The sequence below is a fragment of the Bos indicus x Bos taurus genome, chromosome 19 (genome assembly GCF_003369695.1).
Source record: "Bos indicus x Bos taurus breed Angus x Brahman F1 hybrid chromosome 19, Bos_hybrid_MaternalHap_v2.0, whole genome shotgun sequence".
Taxonomy (NCBI): domain Eukaryota; kingdom Metazoa; phylum Chordata; class Mammalia; order Artiodactyla; family Bovidae; genus Bos; species Bos indicus x Bos taurus.
In genome coordinates this window covers 13,841,630-13,866,190 of record NC_040094.1, presented here as the reverse complement: position 1 = coordinate 13,866,190, position 24,561 = coordinate 13,841,630, and the positions used below count along the sequence as shown (strand labels likewise).

Genomic DNA, 24,561 nt, shown 5'->3' with positions numbered 1-24,561 from the left:
CCCAGGTACCTTGCGACATCGCTCTCCCAGTCCCCAACAGGAGAGCAGGTGTGGGATGGGGAGGAGCCGGGCGGAGGGCGCAGCCTCCGATGCAGGTAGGGGAGGGGGCCCCGCGCACTGGTGGAAAGGTGACCCCGGGCGGGGCGGGAGCGCTAGTCGGGGAACGGAGGCGCTCAGATCAGGAGAGCCAGGGGAGGGGAGGCTCCGCCAGGGGGAGGAGCCGCTACCCGCGTCCAGCTGTCGGGGCTCCCTCCCGTTGCGGCTCTGCTATAAAACCTGGGTCGGCATGACCACGGCACCCGCGGCGACCTCCTCGGTGCGCGACCCCCGGCTCGGTTCCCACGCAGGATGCGGCTGCTGCTGGCGCTCCTGGTCCTCGCCGCCGCCCCGCCCCAGGCCCGTGCAGGTGAACGAGGGCTTCGGCCCGGGGACCCCTCGGTGGCCCCTCAGTGGTCCCTCGGAGCTCCGGCCCCGCGCCCAGGCTGCGCCCGCCCGAGATGAGGCGGCGCGTGCGGCCGGGCGGGGCGGGCGCCGGGGAACCAGCGAAGGGGCTCGGGGCCCGCGGTCCTCCTCCAGGAGCCGTGCGGGCTGCGGGCAAGGATGCTCCCCTGAGCGGCCCCGCGCGCGCCTCCGCTTTCTCACCCTTTCTGGCGTGTCACGCCCTTGTTCGCGCTCCTCGGTCTGTCGTGGGTCGCTCTCCGTCCCGCGGGGGCTCAGTGCTTGGTGGCTACCCCCGGCTCCGACCAGGGGCAACGAACTGGGTGCGGTGGGGCCCTGGCATCGCCGCTTTCCGCCCTGATTCCTTGCCCCCGGGAGGCTGCCAGCACCTTTTACCTCCAGCGCTGTGTATGGAGCCTGGCCGGGGGCATCCGGAGACCCGAGGTCCCGGCCAAGCCGGTCTTTCCGGCCAGGGTGATTTTCGTTTAAAGATTAATGGTGAGGCTGAGCCCTTAATTATTCGCCTAGGTGGGAGGTGGCAGGAGAGGGGTGTTAATATTTGATAAGGAGCTGAAGGCGCCTCTGGCGTCTGGGCACGGGGATCCAATCTGATCTGGCATCTTCTCCACACCCCAAGAGGAACCATCTTCTTGGAAGGAGACCCCTATCTGCCATTCCCCTTCTCAGCTACCCCTCGGATGGTCCTTGGGGTCCACCTGGCCGCATCTCCTCTCTAAAGCTAGATGCTCCTCCCTGGAAGTGAGTCAAGGGTTGAGGGTTCCCCCCCAGTAGCAGAGAAAGAGGGTGTGGGTGCCTCTTTCAGGAGAGACTTAGCTGGCCCATGGTGGGGACGTGAGAGGCATCCTGAGCGAGAAGGCAGGATGTGAACATTTTTGTATATAGGGCTGGAGGTTTGAAAGCTTCCTAAGCTGCTGGGCTTATAGAAAGAGAAACGGCTTTGCAATTAATGTGGCTGCCGGGTAGCTGCATGGCCTTGGGTAAGTCACTTTCCTCCTTGGTAAGTCAGCTTCCTCCTTGGGTAAGTCAGTTTCCTCACTTACAAAACAGAAAGTAATTCTGACTTCAGGTACCGTACTAAGGATTCCAGTAAGGCAGTGGGTGTAAGTGCTAGTGTGGCACATGGCAGGCGCTCTGCAGCCACATGGCTCTGACTGCTCCACCACTGGCCTGGGCCCAGCAAGCCAGGAGCCTCTCTCAGCCACCCCCTCATAACAAGCTGTGCGCCCCAGAAGTGCTGGGGCTTTCTGACTGGGAGATGCCAAGCGCTGTCCCTCGCTTCATCTCCTAGGGAGCTTGAGGCTGCAGGGTGACCAGGCGGCACACTGAAGTTCCCAGGGTATCTGCTGCCCTGGAGAGAGGAGCAGAGAGGGTCACAGGCCCCTGTAGAGACCCAGACCTGGCCAGAAGCTACTGAGACTTTGCCCGGGGCATATTTGGGTTTTGCTGAGCTGGTTTTCAAGATCCCTCCCTCCCCCTGGAGTTGGAGGGCGGTGTGAGCAAGGTCCACCGGAGGGAACATCTTCAGTCATCTCTAAAGCAGGGGGCTGGAGGGATGGGTAAGTCAAGGGTGGGGGGCCGGAGCTGAGTGACTGGCAATGGCCGTTCCCTCACTCCATCCCTGGTCAGGGCAGAGGGACTGGGCAGAACCCAGAGCTTGGAGCCAAGACCTTCGAGTAGCTCCTCTCCTTCCCCGGCCCCCTGGGAAGTGGCCTGAGACTGCGGGCTGAAAGTCATCTACAAGGGCTGCCTGCTCACGAGCCAGCACAGAACCTGAGCTGGTTTGAGCCTGCCATCTCTTGCCTAAAAACCAGCCCCTACCTTCAGCCTTTGGATACAGACCTGACCCTGGCCTTGGCCTCATCAACATCACATTTTTTCTGGCTTTGGCTTCCTGAAGAGTGTAGTTACAAGGGCACTCAACCAAGCAGGTCAAAAGTCTCTGTGATTAAGACGCTGGATCAGAGGTCACCATTATAATCCCAGTAGCTGCAGCCAGAAGGCAGGAAGACCAAATTCCTAAGAAAAGCTCAGGCTGGACCAGATGGGCTCTGGGGAGGTGATGGGGGTTCCACCTGCTAGAACTGGGTCCTGAGGAGCCTGGCTCAGGTCAGGCTTGCCCTGAAACACCCCTTCCCGCCGGGCTTCAGTTACAGGGAAGGACCGGCTCAACTCCAGTAGCCCCTTGTGCTGTCGGGACCTCTGAGAGGTGGAGACACAGGGAGCCTTTTATGGCCGCAGCTGAATCCCCATCCAGTGTGTCTGAGGACACCGGATCTGGGAGATCCGTGACAGCTCCTCTTGCCTCGGGAAGGAAGGACGCTAGTGGGCTCAGAAGAGTTAGGGAAGTCTGCTGCAGAGAAGAAGCAAGACTCAGAGCAGGACTGGAGGCCAGGTGACGGGCTCCAGCACTGCACCTCTGCCCATGCACAGAGAGGGGCCTGGACGGGAAGCGGCCGCTACCCTTTGCTGCCCCTCATGGGGCTTGCCCAGATGCAGAGACAGGGCGCAGCAGAGCCCTGTCCCAGGCAGGGGATGGACTGGCCTGGGAAGACACTGCAGGGACACTCCTTTGCTGAAAGAGGCTGTGCCAGCAAAGTAGGGGAAGCGTTTGCTCCAGAACTTGGAGACTGGGAAACCCAGGGTGGCTCCCAGGGATGGGGGGTGGGGGTGGGGAATGGGGGAGGGTGGGGGGCCAGGGTCCTCTAGATGCTCACTCTACTGGCCTCCCTCCCACCTCCCTCTGAGAGCCTGCCCCTTCCCCATCTCATGTTCATGGCAGGGACCCCAGAGGAGGTTGGGTTGGGTGGGGATGGACGTGCTTAGAGGCCTTAGCTCAGGCTGAGCTGGAGAAGCTGTGCTTTTCTTAGGAATTTCCTCATCCCTGAGTTCTTTCCAGCTCACTTCATTTCTCTCCTCTCAGCCCCTCCTTAACTTTGGCCATCTGTGCCCCGACAGGAGGGGGCAGGGAGGGAGGGAGGGAGGCAAGGGAAAGGGAAGGACTTGACTAAATTCCAGGCTGCCTGGAACACTCTCTCTCATTAACCCTCCCTCTCATCCTCTGAGTGGATGGTGTTAGCCCTGTGGGTGGTATTAGTTCCATTTTACACTTGGCTAAACTACGGCTCAGAGAGATTAAGTGACATCACTAAACCCACCTTTCATAAGTGGCCCGCCTAAGAATTCCAGCTCTGATCAAATGCTTCGTCCACTCTGCTGGCCCAGCCTTTTTTTTAATCAGTAGGCTGATTTTAGACAGTTTCAGGTTTACAGAAACACTGAGCAGAAGTCTCAGAGGAGAGGGTCTCCCTGCGCAGCTTGTCCTCCTGCCAATCTTTCATTAGGGCTACATCCCTGAGGCAGCATTTTTTGAGGGCGATGCTGTGTCTGCTGTAGGCAGAGTGGGGGATGGGAAGGCAAGGTCAGGACCCTCAGCAGGACTGAGGTGGTGGGACAGGGGAGAAGGCCTAGGTAAAGGGGGCGTGTTCTGGGGAGGGGCTAGCCTAGTCTCCCCCATCACCCATCAGCTCTGGGAAAGCAACCAGGCTGAACGCGGCTGTGTTGTCCTAGGAGAGGGGGGTGCCCGGCCCTAATCTTCCTCTTCCCTTTTCCCCAGAGCCTCTCCTCCAAGTCTAGTTGGGGGTGGCTGATGAACAACAGTGATGCTGGCCCCTGGGGAGAGCTGACCAGCTTTGGAGGGGCCAGTGTCTCCCGGGCAAGAGGCCCAGGGGACCAGCTGTGCGTCAGGGACACCCGGAGCCTGGTTGCTTCAGCCGCCTCCTTCTCCATCCCTACCTTTTCTTCTTAAGTCTCCTCCTCCTGGGCCCTCTGTCCCCCAGGACAGGACCTCAGCTCCCTCCCATGCCAAGCTGGGCTCTGACTGCAGGGATGTTCCCAGCCTCTGACTCACCACATAAACACACACACACACACACAGTTACCCGTGTGCACACAGTTCGCCGGCACTCACAGAGATGGGTGCACGCAGCCGCACTGACACGCGTCTGCTCAGGCCTCACGTCCTTCCTCTCCCTTTCAGCGTCACACTGGTGCTACCAGATTCAAGTCAAGCCTTCCAACTACACCTGCTTGGGTAAGTGCGGCGAGTCTTGGGGTAGGGACCGTCCAGGCAGAAATGGAGACCCAGGGACGGTGGGAAGGATGAGGGTGGTGGTGGCTGCAGGCAGATATCAGCTTCACACACACACACACACACACTCCTGGTGCTCAGGAAACGGGATTTAGAGTGACCTGGACTTTTTCCTGGTACCTCCTGTCATCACCTCTGTCACCCAAGAAGTCAGCCCTCCGTCTTCTGAAATAAAGCAGCAGCAGCATCAAAGGGAGGAACACACTTTGCTGCCTCCTCTGCTGGCCTGACAGCACTCCCCGCCCCCGCCCTGCCCCCCAGTGTCAGAGGTCCAGACTCACGGAGCCCGTCTCCGCGGGGTGTGGGGTGGGGGCTCCGTCCTGCCCCCCAGTGTCTGGACAAGGCTCAGTGTCAGGTCTTGGGGTCGTTTCGCAAGTGGCCCTTCCAGGGGACTTCACGGCTTCCCTTCACTCTGCCACCCAGCTCCTTTGAACTTCAGAACCCCCAGGAAGCAGGTATCACCAGCATTCTCCTTTCACAGCTGAGCATCCGAGGTGGTCCTGTACCCCAGAGCTCACAGCCTAGTCCCACCCTGCCCCACATTACGCCTCGCTGACTCTGTGTGTGTGTGTGTGTGTGTGTGTGTGTGTGTGTGTGTGTGTGTGCGCGCGTGCGCACTCGTGTGCACGTTGAGGAGGAAGGAGGGAGAGGGCGGAGTTCTATGCTGGGCATCCCCCAGCCCAGTCTGCTGGCCTCCAGAGGAGGACCTTGCTGAACCTGGGTGGACCTGAATGGGGCAGAGGGCCCCATACCCTTGTGCCAGGTGCCCCTGATTCCCAGCCTAGCCTCCCTCCCTGCTCAGAGCCAGACGAGTGGGAAGGCAGCTGCCAGAACAACCGCCAGTCCCCCGTCAACATCGTCACAGCCAAGACTCAGCTGGACCCAAACCTGGGGCGCTTTTCCTTTTCTGGCTACAACATGAAGCACCAGTGGGTCGTGCAAAACAACGGGCATACAGGTGGGTATCGGGCGTGCGAGGTGAAGACCCCGGGCAAGGCAGCAGGGGCACCTGGTCTTGGGACCCACATTACCTGAGGACTGGAGGGTTGGGCTCCTCCTGGGAGGTGCACCTTTGCCAGGGGAGGGGCCGACAAGCCCTGCGTGGAGGGCAGGGGTAGAGAGGGAGAGCAGGGTGGGCCTGGGAAAGGAGGGGACGCTCTAGTGGTATTTTCAATCAAAGCAGTTTGGGGTGGGGCGGAGACGGGTTCTAGGAAGAAGGAACAGTGTGTGCAAAGGCACGGGGGCGTGCAACAGTTGGGGTGTTCAAGGGGCTGCGTGTAGCCCCGTGTGCGTGCAGGACAGAGCCAGCCCAGGGTCAGCCAGCCAGGCTGGGGAATTTGGACGCTGCCTTGAAAACACTGGGGCGCCACGCGTGGAGGGGTGGGACCAGGCTGAGCCGCGTGTTAGGCGGGCAGTGGGGGGCGTGCAGAGGGAGAGGCGGGCAGTGAGGCGCCAGGGGAAGGGCCAGGCTGTGCCACTCGCCCTGTCCCTTCAGGACCGCAGCCCAGGATGGGAGGGAGATAGGAGAGAAGGTCCTGCCTGGGGGGAGCTGGGACGGGGCTGGGAGAGGCTAGGAGGTGGGTGCGAGGACCCTGCACCCTCCTGTGCCCTTCAGTGATGGTGTTGCTGGAGAATAAGCCCTCGATCGCTGGAGGAGGACTGAGCACCCGGTACCAAGCCACGCAGCTGCACCTGCACTGGTCCAGGGCGATGGATCGGGGCTCAGAGCACAGCTTCGACGGGGAGCGCTTTGCCATGGAGGTGAGGGACCTCTTCCCCTGGGGTCGGCGCCTTGGCTGGGCCCTGGGTATGCTTGCTTCGGGCGAGGAGGGCGGTCCACGCTCTGACCGGCTCTCTCTCCATCCCACTCACCCCTGACCAGATGCACATAGTGCACGAGAAAGAGAAGGGGCTATCCGGGAATGCGAGCCAGAACCAGTTCGCCGAAGATGAGATCGCGGTGCTGGCCTTCATGGTGGAGGTGGGCCGCCACCCCAGGGTCGGAGGGGCTGGTTCCTAGGATTCAGGCGCCCGGGATCCCAGCAAGGCAGGAGGGGGCTGGGGAGGCTCGGAAGTCCCCTCTGTTACTCAGTGATTTGTGTACCCTCATGTGGGGAGCCCAGAGCCTCTCAGGGTCCTAGAAACTGCCCACCCACCCCCACTCCAGACTGGGAGAATGAACTGGTGGTCACCCCACTCCCAACCCCGCTTCCCCACAAGCCTCTCTTAAGCCCCCTTCCCTCCCATTCCAGGACGGATCCAAGAATGTGAACTTCCAGCCCCTGGTGGAGGCGCTGTCTGACATCCCCAGACCCAGTGAGTCAGGATGGCAGGGACTGGGAGGTGGGGGTCACAGGAGCAGAGGGGATGGGGGTGGAGACTTTGTCCTAGGAAGGAGGGTCCAGGGACTTCCCTGGTGGCCTGGTGGCTAAGACCGTGCTCCCAGTGCAGGGGGCCTGGGTTCAATTCCGGGTCAGGGAACCAGATTCTGCATGCTGCAACTAAAGACCCCAAGGGCCGCAACTAAGACCCAGCACAGCCAAATAGATAAATACATATATATATATTTTAAAGGAAGGTCTGCATGGTGGGGGCCTGAGCTCTGAGTGAGGTGTGTGAGGGGGTGACCTCTGTCCCCGCAGATATGAACACCACAATGAAAGAAGGCGTCAGCCTCTTCGACCTGCTCCCCGAGGAGGAGAGTCTGAGGCACTACTTCCGCTACCTGGGCTCGCTCACCACACCGACCTGCGACGAGAAGGTGGTCTGGACCGTGTTCCAGAAGCCAATACAGCTCCACAGGGACCAGGTACACAGGGCCCACACGAGGGTGCAGTATCCCCTACCCGGCTCCCGGAAACCAGCCGTCCCAGGGGCGGGGGCGCGGGCGCAGGGCGGCCCGACAAGCCCCCAGGTGAGGCTGATGCCAGCTCGAGCTTGAGAAGCACTCTTCTCTGATAATACGACGGTGGGAAGAGGAACCATGCACTCTCCAAACCGAAAGCTTAGGAAGCCGAGCTCCCCACCAGCGCCCCGCAGCCCCAGACGCCAAGGGCCTGCATCCCTCATTCTTTTCCTCTGAGCCACACACTGAGCAGGGCCTACCCGCCCTGACGAGCCCTGTCCCTCCCACAGATCTTGGCCTTCTCCCAGAAGCTGTTCTATGACGACCAGCAGAAAGTGAATATGACGGACAACGTCAGGCCCGTGCAGAGCCTGGGCCAGCGCCAGGTTTTCAGGTCCGGGGCCCCGGGACTGCTGCTGGCCCAGCCGCTGCCCACCCTGTTGGCCCCCGTGCTCGCCTGCTTGACAGTGGGCTTCCTCCGGTGACCCTTCCCTCCTGGACACTTGACCTCTGGTCTCAGCCCTTAAGAGGGCTTGGCCTCTGTCCCTCAGGCTTCTCAGATTGGACTTCGATGGTGATTAAAATATGGATCTATTTTTGGAAAAAACTTTCCCAAATCTGTGCAGTTTTTTCTTTTTTCCTTTTTTTTGCTGTGTTGGGTCTTAGTTGTATCTCTTGGGATCTTTCCTTTTGGGCGCAGTGGTGGTGGCAGATGGCCTTACTTGCCCCAAGGCAAGTGGGATCTTAGTTCCCCAGCCACGGGTCGAACCCATGTCCCCTGCATTAGAAGGCGGATTCTTAACCACTGGATGGCCAGGAAAGCCTGATTTTAGTTCCCACAACTACTGCTGTCTTTTTCTCCTCAACCCATCCTAGGGTGCCAGGATAAGGGCCTCGGGCCTGGAGACTTATTCTGAGCAGGGACCACTAGGCACCCCTCCCACCTTTGTGAATTCCCTATCGATGACACCCTACTTGGAGAAATGGAGAAGGGACCTCAGAGTTCCTACACAGTGACAGCTGGAGAAGTTCCAGTCCAGCCTTTCGTTATATAAGGGAGGAAGCAGAGGCCCAGAAAGGCTTCCCTGGTGAATTAGCTGATAAAGAATCTGCCTGCAATGCAGGAGACCTGGGTTCGAGCCATGGGTCAGGAGGATCCCCTGGAGAAGGAAATGGACAACCCACTCCAGCATTCTTGCCTGGAGAATCCTGTGGACAGAGGAGCCTGGCGGGCTGTAGTCCATGGGGGTCTCAAAGAATTGGACACTACTGAGCGACTAAGTGCGTGCGTGTGCACACACACACACACACACAGGCCCCGAAAGGAGAGGAGGCTGGTGAAGGCTGCCCAGTGAACCCCCAGCAGAGGCAGCTGAGACCCAGCCTGCCCTTTCCGCCCTGTACTAGGGGCAGAGTGTGTGCACACAGCCTGTCCAGGGTGGGTGGTGGAGTTCATTGCTTTGCCTCAATATTTCTTGCGCATCTATGTTCTAGGCACTGGGGTTATGGCAGGGAATAAGACAGAAATGCCTGTCGTCCTGGAGTTCACAGTCTCGCTGGAGACACTATAAATAAAAGAGACACACTGCTGGAGGCAGCTGAACCAGGAAGGGAAGGTAGTCAGGGAAGACCTCAGCGGTAGGGGCGCCCACTGGAAGACTTGAAGGGGGCGGGGGGCATCTGGAAGCCAGCAATATTCATGCCTGGAGTGGAGGGAGGGGAGGGGAGAGAGAGCGCAGAACGGGCAGGGGAGAGGCCCAGTGTGTCGGGTGCAGGGGAGGGGTGGGGGCAGTCAGGAGCCTGCTGCAGTGTCCAGGAGCTGAGGGGTCACACGTGAACCCCAGGGTCTTTGGCCCTTGAGCTGTCAATAAAGGCTCCCCTCCCCCCTGGCAGTTTCTAATGGTTTTTTTCTCTTCCTGGAATCCAAGGAGGGAGTAAGACTAGGAGGTAGCAGGTGTGGAGAGGACAGTCCACAAAACAGGGAGAAAGAAATAAGGTCTTTTCTGGGACCCGAGAGGCAGGTCCCAAGTCAGGCCAGGCCCCGGGAACCAGGGGTTGAGGGGTCCCAGGGCAGGGCTGGAGTTTTGGAAGAGCGTGAGATAGATTTTGAGAGTGGATTTTGGAGGAACATGAGACGAGAGGAAGAGGCCAAAAACGGGCTTTACTGGGTGAAGAGGGGCCCTGGGGCCAGGGCCAGGGCCTGGTCAGTTGGTGCAGGTGAGGTGGGAGGTAGATGGGCCCCCCGGGGGTAAAGTGACTGTGGATTCATTCCCTGTGGACCGAATCTCCAAGACAAGAAGAGCAGGACAATCAAGGCAGGAAGCTGGGCCCTCCCCAGACCACATCTCTCATTCTGCAAGTCAGGAGACCTCCTCGACCACATAATTGCAGAAAGGCTCCTTGGAGGTCAAAGCAGAGTGATGTCAAGGGATACTCCACCCATAGTCCTTTGCGGTAGAATCCATCTGGGCTAAGATGCTTGTGTACACATGAGAGGGTCCTGAGCTACATCAAAGATGGACTGTGAACCAGGTCAATCAAAAAGATCGGCCAAAGGAAACCCGGAAGAAATGCCCCTTGTGAGTGATTTAAACTGTCATGAGGGCGAGACTCAGGGACTCTCCCTCTGAGGCTGCCTGTGTGTCTATCCACACGTACTGTACACTTTTGCCTCCTAATAAATACTTTACTGGCTTCACTACTTTCCGTCTTTGTGGGAATTCTTTTCTGCGAAGTTGAAGGCCCAGGGCCCTTCCCTGACCACTGGCCTAGTGGCTAGGATCTGGAGCTTTCACTGCCACCACCCAGTCTCAACCTCCGGCTGGGAAGCCAAGCCCCACTTCAAACCACCACTGCAGGGCAAGGCCACCTGAGATCATGGGAACAGCCTTGGTAACAGGCTTCCGGTCTGGGGGTGACACCTACGGAAGACGTGGAGCTCGGCTGGCACACACGGGATTCCAGCACCCGATACTCGAAGCCCTGGCTTGCTGCTGCCCTCTGGAGCGGAGCTGGTTGGAGGAGGTGACCTCTAAGCCTTCTCGGGCTTCGAAACCCTCAGAGGCCCTGACTACCCCCAGCTAGGCCTGGGGGACAGAGAAGGGTTATGCCCCCTCCCCACCTCCATAGCAGCCTCCCTGTCCCTTTTCTCCTTTGTGGCCAAGAATAAGCACCCTCTCCCTTCACTGGTGACCACACAGCCAGCCGTGGGGTGGTGGTGGAGGGGTGGGTATTGCCGTCACTATGGCAACAGCAGGCAGCTTGTGTCAGCAGGGGGTGTAGGGACTGAAACCTGTTCTCTTTGGTTCCCATACAGCCTGGGGGGATCTGAGATCTCAGCTATGCCCTCCTCTTCCTGGTCCCTCCCAGGCTCGGCGCTCTCTCTCTTGGAAGTCTGAACTGCCTCTCCCCTCCAGCGCCCCCCACCCCCATCCCTGCCCTCCAGGCAACATTTGGTAACTAATAACACTGCAGCAGAACCAGTAAGTCCCAGATCTCTGCCAGAGACTAGGGGAGCCTAGGCCTCTCCAACCACCACCCCCCTGGCTGAAGGCGCACGACCGCCCCCCCCACCGCCCCCCCCACCCCCTGCCGCCCCTCTGACCCCACAGTAATGAACCTGACCAGCGGAGCCCGGAACAGGCACGGCTTGTCCAGGGCCTGCATCTGGCGGCCAGAGCAGGTGCCGTCCATGCTCCACTCACAGCAAGGTCACTGCGGGCGGGTCACTCAGGCGGCCCCACCCCCGGGACTGGCCCCACATCCCAGAGGCTGGGGTAGAGGGGCCAGTGTATTCCTGAGAGCGGCCCCCACCCCTGCAGAGCCCGTCTCAAGAGAATGGGTTTGAAGCTCCTTGTGCCCATGGATTGCAGCACATCAGGCTCCTGTCCTTCACTATCTCCCAGAGCTTGCTCAAACTCTTATCCATTGAGTTGGTGATGCCATCCAACCATCTCATCCTGTGTCGCCCCTTCTCCCACCCTCAATCTCTCCCAGCATCAGGGTCTTTTCCAGTGAATCGGCTTTTTGCATCAGGTGGTCAAAATACTGGAGCTTCAGCTTCGGCATCAGTCTTTCCAGTCTGGCCTGGCTCCTGACACAGCTCCCCCAGAGATGAGGGGGCGCGACGAGGAGCCCCTAGCTCTACTTTCATTGCTTCTGAGTCCTTGCATTGGGCATAACAATGTGTATACACACACACACACACACACACACTGCATTGCAGCTGGCTAAGCCTGGGGAAGGCTCCGTGGCTGAAGGGCTGGGCCACCACCTGACTTCTAGTTCCCTGGCTCCCAGCATGTTCAGTGAATGCCTGCTGGAGCCACCGCGGCCTCCAGGACAATCGTCTAAGGCTGTACTGCGGTCACACGTGGGCTGAGGGTGCTGAGGCACATGGCGGGGTTAGGGCACCTGTCAGAGGCCGCGGTCATTCTCTGCATCCTCGGCTCCGTGGCCAGCCTTCTCCCTGACAGTCATCCAACCTCTGGGCCTGGACAGGGCAGGGTCCTACAGCACCCTGTCCCACCCCGTCTCCACGCGCCACTCGGTGTCCCTGACGCGCTGTCTCTCCGGCCCGTGTTTAGATTTGGCATCTGGGAGGGAGCCAGGGGCTAAAAATACTCCCCGTGTATTTAGATGATTCTTAGAAAATAAACTTCCCCATCTTGGCTCTCCGTTTGCACACTTGCTGGCCCTGCTTCCTGAGGCTCTGTTCGGATAGTGTTGGGAGTGGGTAAGGGAGGTGGGGGCGGCGGGGAAGGGGAGGGTCCAGGGGTCTACAGGGGCCCTAAGTCAAGGGTGCTGGAGGTGGAAAGGGACATAGGTGAAGGCTGCCCTTTCAAAGAACTCCAGGCCTGCCTGCACGGAGGCCACGTTGGAGACCGCGCTGTGCTGGCCCCTGAGGCCCGTGCTCCCCTGTGGGTGAGGGGTGGGAAGAAGCCAGAAAGCTGGTAACCTCGCAGGAATGGAGCTGAGTGGTTTCCCTGCTCGGGGCCTGGGCTGAGCGTGGCCCTTCGATCCAAGTGGGGTGGGATGGAAGCTGTCCTCAGGCTCCTGCTGGTGACCTTGGGAGGGAGGCCAGACCCGTGACTGCGGGCGGGGCGCTCCTGCACCTTACATTACACGAGTTCTAGCCGCTCTGTTTGTTTATCTCAACTGGGACAAAGGCATTATCTCCTCTGGGGACCAAGGACATGTTCCTGGCCCGCCTGCGCCCAGGGAGGGGCTTCCTTTGGAGGGAGCCACGGGACAGACAAGTCACAAGCCAGTTCCTTCCTCAGAGCCCTCGTCCCAGCCGAGACGGGACTCCTACAACATGTGCGGCCCTGCAGAGCCTGGAAGGCGGGGTGAGGCGCCGGGGCCAGGGAACAGACTGGGTATACGTTTGGGAACAAGATTTTTCTTTCAATAAACGCTATTATTTCCTCTGTGCCAGGGACGGATGATTCAGGGAGAAAAAGCCCCATCTGAGCCTTTCCCCCAAGACTCCTGGGCCGAGGCCTACAAACCACAGGTACACACCCTAGAGCAGGCACCCCGGAGCCACACAGACCTGGGTTTGGTTCCCCTCTCCTGCTGACTAGCTCTGAGGTGACTTCGGTCATTTAAGTCACCATCTGAGCCTGTTTGCTCATCTGTAAAATGGGGATAAGGATGGTATTTATCCCTTTGTGGTGGTTGTTTTAATTGTTAAGTCAATACATCTTACTCTTTGCGACCCCATGGACTGCAGCCCGCCAGGCTCCTCAGTCCATGGGATTTTCCAGGCAAGAATACTGGAGTGGGTTGCCATGCCCTCCAGGGGATCTTCCTGAGCCAGGGACGGAACCCTTGTCTCTTGCATTGGTAGGCGAATTCTTTACCACTGAGCCACCAGGGAAGCTCATTTACCACTTAGGGTTGCTATAAAGATGAAACAAGATATCATAACAAGAGGCTGTATTAAATAATTTGTAGTTATTATCATGTGTGTGTGTGTGTTTTCTTCCTCTTTATTTACTTGCAGCATGCAAAGTCTTAGTTGTGGCTTGTGGCATCTATTGCCTGACTAGGGGTCCAACCCAGGCCCCCTGCATTAGGAGAGTGGGGGCCCAGCCACTGGACCACGAGGGAAGTCTCTATTATGTTTATTATTATTATTATTAGAGAGAGAGAGCACTGAAGGATGGGTAAGGCCTACAGTTGGGGGAAAACTGGCTTCTTCCAGGGATGGAGGTAGGGAACGGCAGGCACAAGTTGGAATTCCAAGAACAGAAGCACTGGCTCACCTCTGCGGTCAGCAGCTGGTGTGTGGTGGGGGACCCATGCTGCTCCTACCTAAGGGAGGATCTCCTCCACCTCACACCACACACACACACACACACACACACGCGCACACACACACACACACACACACACACACACACACACACACTGTATCTGCCTCTCTGCTCAGACACTCAGGGGCATCCCCCAGCCCTCACCCCATCTCACTCATCCACAGAAAAGTTCACAGAGTCGGACCTCCCAGCCCACCTTTGCCCAGCATTGCCAGGGTCACTAGGGGACTCAGTCCATCATCAGGAGGAGCCAGGGGGCCAGTGGAGGTCCAGGCTGCCCCGAAGCTCTCCTTCCTGTCCCTGCCTTGTCGGGTGAGGTCAGAGGGCAGTCTGCTTCCCTGCTGAGGGACTGAGAGGGCCTGGGCACTGGCTTCCCATTTCACCTTCCTCCGGTCCTTCCCCGAGGAGCTGTGAACTTGCCCACACGCCCGCCCTCTGACACATCTCTCTCTTCAGCTCAGGCTCTGTCCCTGCTGTCTGCCATGGCGCCTCTCCTATCCGGATTTGCTGCAGGCCTCCCCCAGCACAAGGTCTGCAGCCACCTAGGGTTGCCGGACAGATGTGAATTTCAGATAAACAACAAATACATTTTAGCCTTTCCCTCCCAAATTGCATGGGGCACCCTTACATTGGGCTTCCCTGGCGGCTCAGCTGGTAAAGAATCCACCTGCAGTGCGGGAGACCAGGGTTTGATCCCTGGGTTAGGAAGATCCCCTGGAGAAGAAAGCAGCTACCCACTCCAGTATTCTGATCTGGAGAATTCCATGGACTGTAGTCCATGGGGTCACAAAGAGTCGGACACAACCGAGCGACTTTTACATCACTTCACTCTTATATTATCGCTGTCGTTTATCTGTGTTTATGTTGCTCTGGGTGTCACATATTTGGATTTACTGGGTCTGATGGCCCTTCCCTCGTCCCACCTGGGAAACTGAGGCCAAGAGAAAAGGGTGAACAAAAGAGGGACAAGACAGAAAGGGAAAAAAAAAAAGAGGGACAAAGAGGCTGACACCACCCCCCTTCTGTCTCCTTGCCAGCTTCCTTCTGCCTCCAGGGGCCCACGGCCCTGGTAACTGGGAGCAGATTAATCAGTGGGCTTCCCCTCCCTGAAGACCTGACTGTTTCATCCGGCTCTTGAGGGGAGGGCAGCTGGCTCAGCCCTGGAGGGCGTTGGAGCTTGCCCTTCTGCTGGTCGATTTCCTCCCCCTCGGGAGAGGCTGGTGCCAGGGAAATCTCTTTATCTCCCTGGTCTCCGCCGGAGCCCCCCTCTAGAGCGCGTGCCAGGACTCCCTTCCTGCAGCCAGGCTCCCGCCCATCATTCCAGCCACCTCTGGCGGAAGGGAGCCCTCAGGCCGCGCCAGGCTGCCGGCTCTGGTGGGGTCTAGCGGGACCTGATGCCAGGGTTTTATTTACAAACTGAGGAAAGGCTTAAGAAGCGCGGGACCCCATTGGGCCTGGAACGCCCGTCCACGTCACAGCCTGGGGTGCAGGCAGAGAAGGATCCAGACACTCTGAGTCCCATCCATTCACATTAGAGGCTCTTCCTTGCCGTCCTTTCACCTGGCAATCTCCCCATCTGTTTATCTGTCTGTCGTTATCCCTGTCTGCAAGCCTGTTCTGTTATGCAAAACCCTTTGAAAGGTACTTTACACCTATTATCTCATTTCATCCTGACAGCAACCTTTAGAACCTCAACTCCCACTAGAACAACTGCTTCAGGACCGTGGGGTTTTTCATCTGTTTTGTTTCCTGCTCATGGGGACAGTGATGCGCGGCTTGGGGTGGCCCCTTCTAGGAACTGCGTGTCCCAGCTCTGGGTGCTGTCGGAGTTCGGACATCTTTAGCCTTTGGCCTCTCCAGGGAGGAGAGGCCTCTTTGCTCAAGGTCACACTCCTCTCTGCAGATCCCCAGCCATTGACTGGTCAAGGGTGGGGAGGGTGGGGAGGGGGCGGATAAAGGGCGGGCCCCATTTAGGGTGACCCGCAAGGAGCTTTCGGCGGTGGCCTGTCGAGGTCGGCATTGCGCCTGCACGACCACCCCACTTTTCTCTCTAGGATCCCTGGCTCCGTGTTGGGCCACAAGGCGAACCTCAGTAAACATCCTGCACATGCAATTGCTTGGGTTTTCTGGGGCCATCAAACGTCCAAATAGCACAGAGCACGCAGTAGGCTCTCAATCTGCTGGGAAGGACCCTGGGGCAGGGATTGCTGCTCCCAACTGTGCACAAATAACAACAGTATAATCAAAGCAGCCAATGTTTATGCAGGTGGAAGAATTTGAGGTACTATCTCAATGCTTAGCTTCTGAGATGGGTATGTTCTCCACTTTCAGATAAAGAGGTGAAAGACAGGGAGCCGGGGCTGGCTAGTAGGATTTGGACCCAGACAATTGGATCCTCAAGCGCCCCCTCTTACCATCACTTTTCCGAAGGAAACCGAGGCTCGGCGAGTAGAGAAGCTCACCGTTTCCAGCCAGTGAGTGGCCGCCCCATCTATTGGGTTGGCCCAAAAGTCCATTCACGGGTTTCCAAAAGATATCACATAAAGCCTACAGTCCTTGCTTGAACTCAGTGCTTCTGGGGCATCCTCACTAGAGGGAAGCTTGAGTGTGGAAACCACCAGTCCGGCCAGAGACTTGGGGACACGTGCTGTTCCCTAGATCTGGCAGGCTCTTTCTGTCCCTCCCATTTGTGGCTTGCATCTCATGAGGTTCACACAGCAACCAAAAGGCATCTTAAAAGTGAAGCCTTCCTAGTCTCTGCTGCCCACCTTCTCCAACAACATGCCCTACGGGAAGACAACGGGAGGATCCCGTCTGAGCCCTTGGAGGATGGTGATACCAGGCCAGGGTTGGCCATTCAGGGTGGGACTGGCAGCAAATGTTGGCAGGTGAGTGAATAAAGGGAAAAATGATAGCATAGCACGGAATTAGCAGGCACCATTCCAGGGCTGGGACTAAATATTTACTTTGCCCATTGGGCAATCCTGAGAGATAAGCCTGGTCTTCCGAGCTCTATTTATGCAGACTTTCCTTCAGTGACTGACACAATCAGCCTGGTTTTGTTATAGTTTGAGCACCTGTTTCCATATGTGGGCCCCAGGCATAGAGGTGCTCGATCCCTGGCTTCTGCTGTTCCCCAGTGAAACCGGTTCCCAATTTGTAGCCCCTCAGATGCTCTGCCTCTCCGTCCTGCAGGCCTGGCCAGGCTCCATGAGGCTGCAGGTCAAATTGGGGTTTCAGTCTAGTTTAAGCTCTGGCTTCACATGCAGTCGCGTGTTGAGTCACATTGGGACTGGTTGGAGGGTGGTGGGAGGGTCCTGGTCTCCCCAGCGGTTTCCTGGGAGGAACCTCTCTTAGGGGAGAGGCGTTGGGTGTGACAAGTGTGACAAGTGAGTGTGACTTGCTGGGTCCAAGTGAAGCCTCTGAGTTGTAGGATTCGGAGGGACTTGGAGTTCAGTGTGGCATCTATCAGTAAGCTTCTGAGATTCACACTGGGGTCATAACGGGAACGGAAGTGGCCTAGAAAAACCGGAAGAGCGCTTTGACCCTGGAGGGCAATAACAGTCAGCCAAGATGGAGGTGGTCAGTCTCTCACCCCATGTTCTCTCACTCTCCTCCCATCTTCTGTAAATGGTGACTTTGCTGAGATCATTTGTAGCCCTGCTCAGGGGCACCCTGCCTACACAAACACCACCCGAAAAGCCTTTTGGCACACAGGGCTGTGTCCGCTGGGTCAGCCAGGAGAGACTACAGCGTGTCGGCCCTGCTGCTCTGAATAAAGAATGTCTACAGTTCTACAGCTCCTCGAGTTTTCAGTGAGACATTCCCAAACACGAATGCAGGGGGAAACAGCTCTGCTTTGGGAAGGATCTAGTGACACAGAAGGGACCAGTGGGGGCTCTGATCCTGGCAGCCCCGTCTGTGAGGGGAGGCCTGGGAGAGGCTGTCCTGGTGTTGGATGAGCAGTACCTGAAAAACCAAGAGGTCTTGTTCAGTGGATACCACGTGGCGGCTGAAAGCACTAGCTTTGTTTTGCTGTGTTTTGAAATACCTAGTTTTTATTTGTTTATGGGATCTAGTTCCCCGACGAGGGATCAAACCCAGGGTCCCACCATTGAGAGCTCAGTCTTAGCCACTGGGCAACCGGGGGAGTCCCTGTTTTGTTTTCAATATTTATTTATTTGGCTTCAATGGGTCTTAGCTGTAGCACGTGGTATCTTTTTAGTTGTGGCATGTAGAATCTTTAGTTGCAGCATGCGGGATCTAGTTCCCTGACCAGGGACCAAACCTGGGCCCCCTGCATTGGGAGCCAGGAGTCTTAGCCGCTGGAAGACCAGGGAAGTCGCTACAAGGACTCGTTCGAGTCACATCCAGATATCCTCAGAAGGCTGCATCCAGCTACCCTCAGAAGGCTGCTACCAGTATGTAGACAGAGAGTGGGAAAGAGCTGTAAGGGTAAGATCCAGGACTTCCCTGGTGGCACAGGGAATGCAGGACACACAGTTTGAATCCTTGGTCTGGGAAGATGCCACATGCCCTGGAGCAACTAAGCCCATGCACCACAACTACTGAGCCTGTGCGTTAGAGTCCGGGAGCCACAACTACTGAGCCCTTCCTTGTGCGGCAACTGCTGAAACCCATGTGCCTAGAGCCTGTGCTCTGCAACAAGAGAAGCCGCTGTGATGAGAAGTCCACACACCCCGCTGACGAGCAGCCCCCACTCACCGCAACTAGAAAAAGCCCGTGATCATCAATGAAGATTCAGTGAGACCAAAAAAATAAATAAAATTTAAAAGAAAAGTAAGATCCAATGCAACCTGCATATTCAGAGTGTGAACGTCATTGAGCCCAAGGCCTCTTTGGCCAGGCCAGCCACAGCCAGCCCAGAAGCCAGGTCACAGAGGCTGCCATGTGGAATTTGATGACAGTTCAAGTTCCAGGGAATGGGAGGAGGCTGCTCTGTGGTCTAAACAAGGAAATGGTTTCCTCAACAAACTAACCAGCAAACAGCATTAGATGAAACATTTCATCCAAGCCTTTTCCAGGCACTGTGACCACGCTGCCACTTCCAGAATGTTCCTTGGGCAGCACAGCAGATCCCGGGTTTTAACAGTTCTTTCCTAATCAGCTAGGGCATTGAGATTTCCCTCCAAATTTACACTGCTTACATCCCCAGCGTCCAAATTAGCCATGCTTTCTCTTTCCACTTCTCTTTCTCTCTCTCGATGTATATGAGTTTTCTGTGTGTGTGTATATATATATATATATATATATATATTTTTTTTTTTTTTTTTTTAACTTATTTGGCTGTGCTGGGTCCTGGTTGTGGCATGTGGGATCCAGTTCCCTGACCAGGGATCAAACCCAGGCTCCCTGAATTGGGAGCATGGAGTTTTAGCCACTGGACCACCAGGGAAGTCCTGACATATATGAGTTCTGGATTGAGGCTTGACGTGTCTTTATCATCATAGTGGAGAGATGAGAAAACCAAAGTTGGGCCCATAAACCCTGGAGAGAAAGACAATGGGCTGCCACGCTGGGACTTGGCAGTCAGAATTGAATGGAAGGCACCTGCAGAGTCTGCCTGCTGCGCGATTGGCCCACGGCAGTGGCCAGATGGACATGTGGTGTTCGGTTTAGAAGCCCAGGCTTGTGGGTGCAAATACCTGGATGTAAACGGTCAGGCTCGATTGTTTTCCCTCTCTTCCCAGGAAAGGCCAGGAAGGAAAAGGCCTCAGCTGAAGGGAGGAGGAAGCATTGTCCTCGGTGGGTTGGCCTCTCAGGTAGCCCGTCTGGCAGGGGGCCCGTGGGGAACATGGGATTCTCGTGGCTTCCGTGGCTGGCGGCTGCCTTCCTGAAACCAGATCTCTCAATCCTGGTCTTTCCCATCCTGCCTCTGACACCATCACATCCCTGCTAAATCCCTGATAAGATCCTATCAGACACTCCGAAGTCCAGTTTGGAGCTCGTGGCCTTGACCCGCCCCAGAGTCCATCCTTTCCCCTTCCCTGGTCCCACCTCCCCTTCTACACCCCTTCCTCCATCTGGCTCCTAAAGTCCCTGGGCCACCAGAGGTGATGAGGACAAAGCTAGAACGTCGGTGTCCCTCAAGAGTCACTGCGTGGCTGTTTGCTCCTGAGAGTTTTCCATCTTCCAGGAAGAGGGGTTTCTTATAGGACACCTACTTCCTCTCCTTACCTCCTTATAGAACAATAATACTTTGTATTTGCATAAGTGTTATCGGCTGTGAAAGCAGTTCATGGTCAGTTTCTCATTCAGTGATTGTCATGATACTGTAATCTCACTGATTGTGGTTCCTCATTTATAAAAAGAGATGATAGTGCATCCCTAACAGAGCTGCGGTGAGCAATAAATAATGAACGAAAAGGGCATAGCTTGGGGTCTGGCAAACAGTACGTGTCCATTCCATGGCTGAGTGCTTTCCTCAACTTCTCTCCTGATTCCAAGCAGAGGACTATCTTTTATGCCACAGAGTAAGTACTTAATAGGGCTTCCCAGGTGGCGCAGTGGTAAAGAATCTGCCTGTCAATGCAGGAGACGCAAGAGACTCAGATTCAATCCCTGGGTCAGGAACATTGCTTAGAGTGGGAAATGGCAACCCACTCCAGTATTATTGCCTGGAGAATCCCATGGAGAGAGGAGCCCAGTAGGCCATAGTCCCTGGGGTCGCAGAGAGTGGGACACGACTGAGTGACTGAGCATGCACGCATGCAGGAACTCAATAAACATTTGATGGGTGAGTGATAAACTGTCCTCGCCCTTTCCCATCTCTCCCAAAGTGAGAGGATGTTTATTTGCAGCTCCAAGCCACTGGGAGCTCTGCAAACAGGGAGTGGTAGCTGGGACGTTCTCCAGGTGGCACGAGAGGCCAAGGCCCTGGGGCTGGCTCCCGATAGGTGCCCTGCCCCAGCCTGCTCCAGTGGTCTCTGCAGGGGAGGGAAGCTGACTGGCCTTCACCCTGGTTGGCTGGCTTTCTCTCCCTGCCCAGATGTACCAAGAGAAGCAAAATGGCTTTGGAAAGGCCCACTCTGCTGGCATGGTCATTTCCAGCAGACAAATGAGAATGCTCTCCTGTTGAAATCAAGCAGGACCCTATGGGGCCCTCGTGGGTGCAAAAGCACCCTGTTTCTTTTTCTTTTTTGGTTGTGCCATGCGGCTTGTGGCACCTTAGCTCCCCAACCAGGGATTGAACCCAGGCCCTCAGTGAAAGCTCAGAGTCCTAACCACTGGTCTTCCAGGGAATTCTCCATGCTCCCAGCCCCGCCCCCACCACCCCCTCATTTCTTGTTTGTGTTGGCTTGGCCAAAAAGCTGAGGTAACAGAAAAACCCAAACGAAATTTTTGGCCAACCCAATAGCAAAAGGCTGTGGTCTCAGGCCTTCCCTGAGTTCTTAAGAGCACATTCAAGCGGTTACTAATTAGGGAAGTGAGGGAACACAGAAGCAAAGGAAAAGCGATCAGGAAATGATAGTTAGCTATAAAACTGAGTCCTAATCACACATGGGATCCCCAGGTGGCTCAGTGGTAAAGAATCCGCCTGCCGATGCAGGAGACTCAGGTTAGATCCCTGGGTCAGGAAGATCTCCTGGAGCAGGAAATGGCAACCCACTCCAGTATTCTTGCCTGGAGAATCCCATGGACAGAGGAGCATGGCGGCTTCAGTCCAGGGGCTGCAGAGTCAGACACAACTGAGCACATACAGAGTCACAATTATTCATGAAAATCTGACTCATACCTTGGAGCTGTTCTGCAAAAACTAAGACCCACATCCGGTGGAGGAAGGACTCCATGCTGACCACAAGCACGAAGACCCCGGCTGCTTGGAACCAGGTGGTTGGTGTTTTCTTATGAAACTTCACCATGCTCCCTCACCAGGCACCAATCAGAGGACTGATACAAGATGATCACTCACCCTGAAACCCCCTCCTTTTTATCCCTAAAAACCTTAGGCCCAGGCCGGCCAGTAAAGTGGATCTGAGACAAATCTACCCTTCCATCTTCTCGGTTGCCACCCTATCAATAAAACTTTCTCTGCTCCAAAAGGAAATCAGTCCTGAATATTCACTGGAAGGACTGATGCTGAAGCTGAAACTCCAATACTTTGGCCACCTGATGCAAAGAACTGACTCATTGGAAAAGACCCCGATGCTGGGAAAGGTTGAAGGCGGGAGAAGAAGGGGACGACAAGAGAAGAGATGGTTGGATGGCATCACTGACTCGATGGACATGAGTTTGAGTAAGCTCCAGGAGTTGCTGATGGACAGGGAGGCCTGGCGTGCTGCAGTCCATGGGGTTGCAAAGAATCAGACACGACTGAGCGACTGAACTCTCTCTCTGCTCCAAACTCCAATGTTTCGGTTTGTGTAGCCTCAGGGCCAGGCTCCGGAACTTGGGTTTGACAGCACTGTTGCTGGGGACCATTCTCTGGGGATCAGCTCTGCATCATGATCGGTTTTCTTTCTTCCTTTCCTTTTTCTGGCTGTGCAGTCTGGCTTGCACAGTTCCCTGACCAGGGATTGAACCCAGGGCTGAGGCAGTGAACAAACCAGTCCAAGCCTCTGGACTGCCAGGGAATTCCCCGTGACGGACTTCCTGAATGCTTTAGTATCCAAGAGGCCTTGCGGAACACCTGATCCAGAGCTCTCAAAAGCTGCTCAAGCCGTACCCTATCCTGGACCGTCACTTCCACCTGAGGACCTCCAACCTCACCTACTTCAGCGATATATACAGCCTGCAGGTAAAATGCAGTTGGCTGGAAGGGTTCTGCCCCAGTGTTGTTTCAAAATAAAAGCTAAAGAACTACTGACCTCGGGCAAACCCTTCATGATTCACAAAGAAACTGAGGCCAGAGGAGTTGAGGGACCCACCTGAGTCACACAGTCCTGTAGGAAGCAGAGCAATGTTGTTCTCTGTGGTGTCAGTGAGGGCGATGGGCCTGGCCTAGGGGCCAGAGCTGCCCTGCTGACGACAGGTGTCTCCTGATCCACCCTGGGGACGCTCCCCGCCAAGGTTCAACATGAAGCCCTCCTCTCTATAACCCCAGTGAGGGCTGGGCTTAGGCACCAGGGCGGAGGATCCTTCTATGAAGAACTGCAGATGCCTGCCCCCAAAGGTTTTAGGTGCCGCCACCAGCCCCTCCCCCCACCTCTCGATCCTCCTTGCCTCTGTTCTCCCAGCCACACTGAGCAGGCTCTTCCCTCTGGCATGCATTCCTTCTCCCTTTCCACAATTCTCCTGTTTCCCTCCACCTCCTGCCTGGTTCCTTTTTTTCCCCTCTGTGAAATTCTTGAAGCCTGGTTTCCATCTGCATTCCTCTTGGGCTTGAGGTAAAGTCCAAAGTTCAGCACCAAGAGAATTTTCGGCAGAAGTGACTGTGTATTTGAAAGAGAGAAAGTTGTTACAGCAAGAACAAATTTGTTTAAACGATCTCAGATTGATGTGTATGTAGTGAAAACCATGTTTTGCAACCACACCAGCATATTTGGCAATGTGAAATACTTCCATAAGAACTGGTCTGACCCTCCAAGTCCTTTCAGTTCAGTTCAGTCGCTCAGTCGTGTCCGACTCTGCAACCCCATGAATCACAGCACGCCAGGCCTCCCTGTCCATCACCAACTCCCGGAGTTCACTCAGATTCACGTCCATCGAGTCGGTGATGCCATCCAGCCATCTCATCCTCTGTCATCCCCTTCTCCTCCTGCCCCCAATCCCTCCCAGCATCAGAGTCTTTTCCAATGAGTCAACTCTTCACATGAGGTGGCCAAAGTACTGGAGTTTCAGCTTTAGCATCAGTCCTTCCAAAGAAATCCCAGGGCTGATCTCCTTTAGAATGGACTGGTTGGAAAAAAAAAAAAATGGACTGGTTGGATCTCCTTGTAGTCCAAGGGACTCTCAAGAGTCTTCTCCAACACCACAGTTCAAAAGCATCAATTCTTCGGCGTTCAGCTTTCTTCACAGTCCAACTCTCACATCCATACATGACCACAGGAAAAACCATAGCCTTGACTAGATGGACCTTTGTTGGCAAAGTAATGTCTCTGCTTTTCAATATGCTATCTAGGTTGGTCATAACTTTTCTTCCAAGGAGTAAGCGTCTTTTAATTTCATGGCTTCAGTCACCATCTGCAGTGATTTTGGAGCCCAAAAAGATAAAGTCTGACACTGTTTCCACTGTTTCCACATCTATTTCCCATGAAGTGATGGGACTGGATGCCATGATCTTAGTTTTCTGAATGTTGAGCTTTAAGCCAACTTTTTCACTCTCCTCTTTCACTCTCATCAAGAGGCTTTTGAGTTCCTCTTCACTTTCTGCCATAAGGGTGGTATCATCTGCATATCTGAGGTTATTGATATTTCTCCCGGCAATCTTTGATTCCAGCTTGTGCTTCTTCCAGCCCAGCGTTTCTCATGATGTACTCTGCATAGAAGTTAAATAAGCAGGCCTTTACAACACGGTTTCTCCTGATTGTTATCATCTACTATGCTTCCCATGCACCTTCACTCAGTTCAGTCGTTCAGTCATGTCTGACTTTTTGCGACCCCATGAGCCACAGCATGCCAGGCCTCCCTGTCCATCACCAACTCACGGAGTCCACCCAAACCCATGTCCACTGAGTTGGTGATGCCATCCAACCATCTCATCCTCTGTCGTCCCCTTCTCCTCCTGCCCTCAATCTTTCCCAGCATCAGGGTCTTTTCAAATGAAGCAGCTTTTCACATCAGGTGGCCAAAGTATTGGAGTTTCAGCTTCAACATCAGTCCTTGCAATG

The 24,561-nt window shown here is 55.9% G+C and overlaps 1 protein-coding gene across 2 annotated transcripts; it reads left to right on the top strand.

Annotated features, from left to right (window-relative positions):
* The first annotated feature begins 235 nt into the window (after positions 1-235).
* Positions 236-8,068, top strand: CA4 (carbonic anhydrase 4). 2 transcript variants are annotated; one of them, XM_027518739.1, is made up of 8 exons: positions 236-406; positions 4,496-4,549; positions 5,409-5,564; positions 6,222-6,367; positions 6,489-6,587; positions 6,859-6,922; positions 7,249-7,415; positions 7,742-8,068. In XM_027518739.1, exons 1-8 carry the CDS (start codon positions 349-351, stop codon positions 7,934-7,936), a joined length of 939 nt encoding a protein of 312 aa, XP_027374540.1. In that variant the 5' UTR covers positions 236-348; the 3' UTR covers positions 7,937-8,068. The 2 variants fall into 2 exon arrangements, with proteins under 2 accessions (XP_027374540.1, XP_027374541.1); XM_027518740.1 differs by lacking the exon at positions 236-406 and adding an exon at positions 1,054-1,197.
* Positions 8,069-24,561: the final 16,493 nt, after the last annotated feature.

Bases quoted from the DNA above. Each gene is read 5' to 3' on its own strand.
- CA4 (XM_027518739.1), top strand. From the start codon at position 349: ATGCGGCTGCTGCTGGCGCTCCTGGTCCTCGCCGCCGCCCCGCCCCAG. The intron at 407-4,495 runs GTGAACGAGGGC...TCTCCCTTTCAG, and splicing joins CCCGCCCCAGGCCCGTGCAG to CGTCACACTGGTGCTACCAG. The intron at 6,368-6,488 runs GTGAGGGACCTC...ACCCCTGACCAG, and splicing joins GGGAGCGCTTTGCCATGGAG to ATGCACATAGTGCACGAGAA.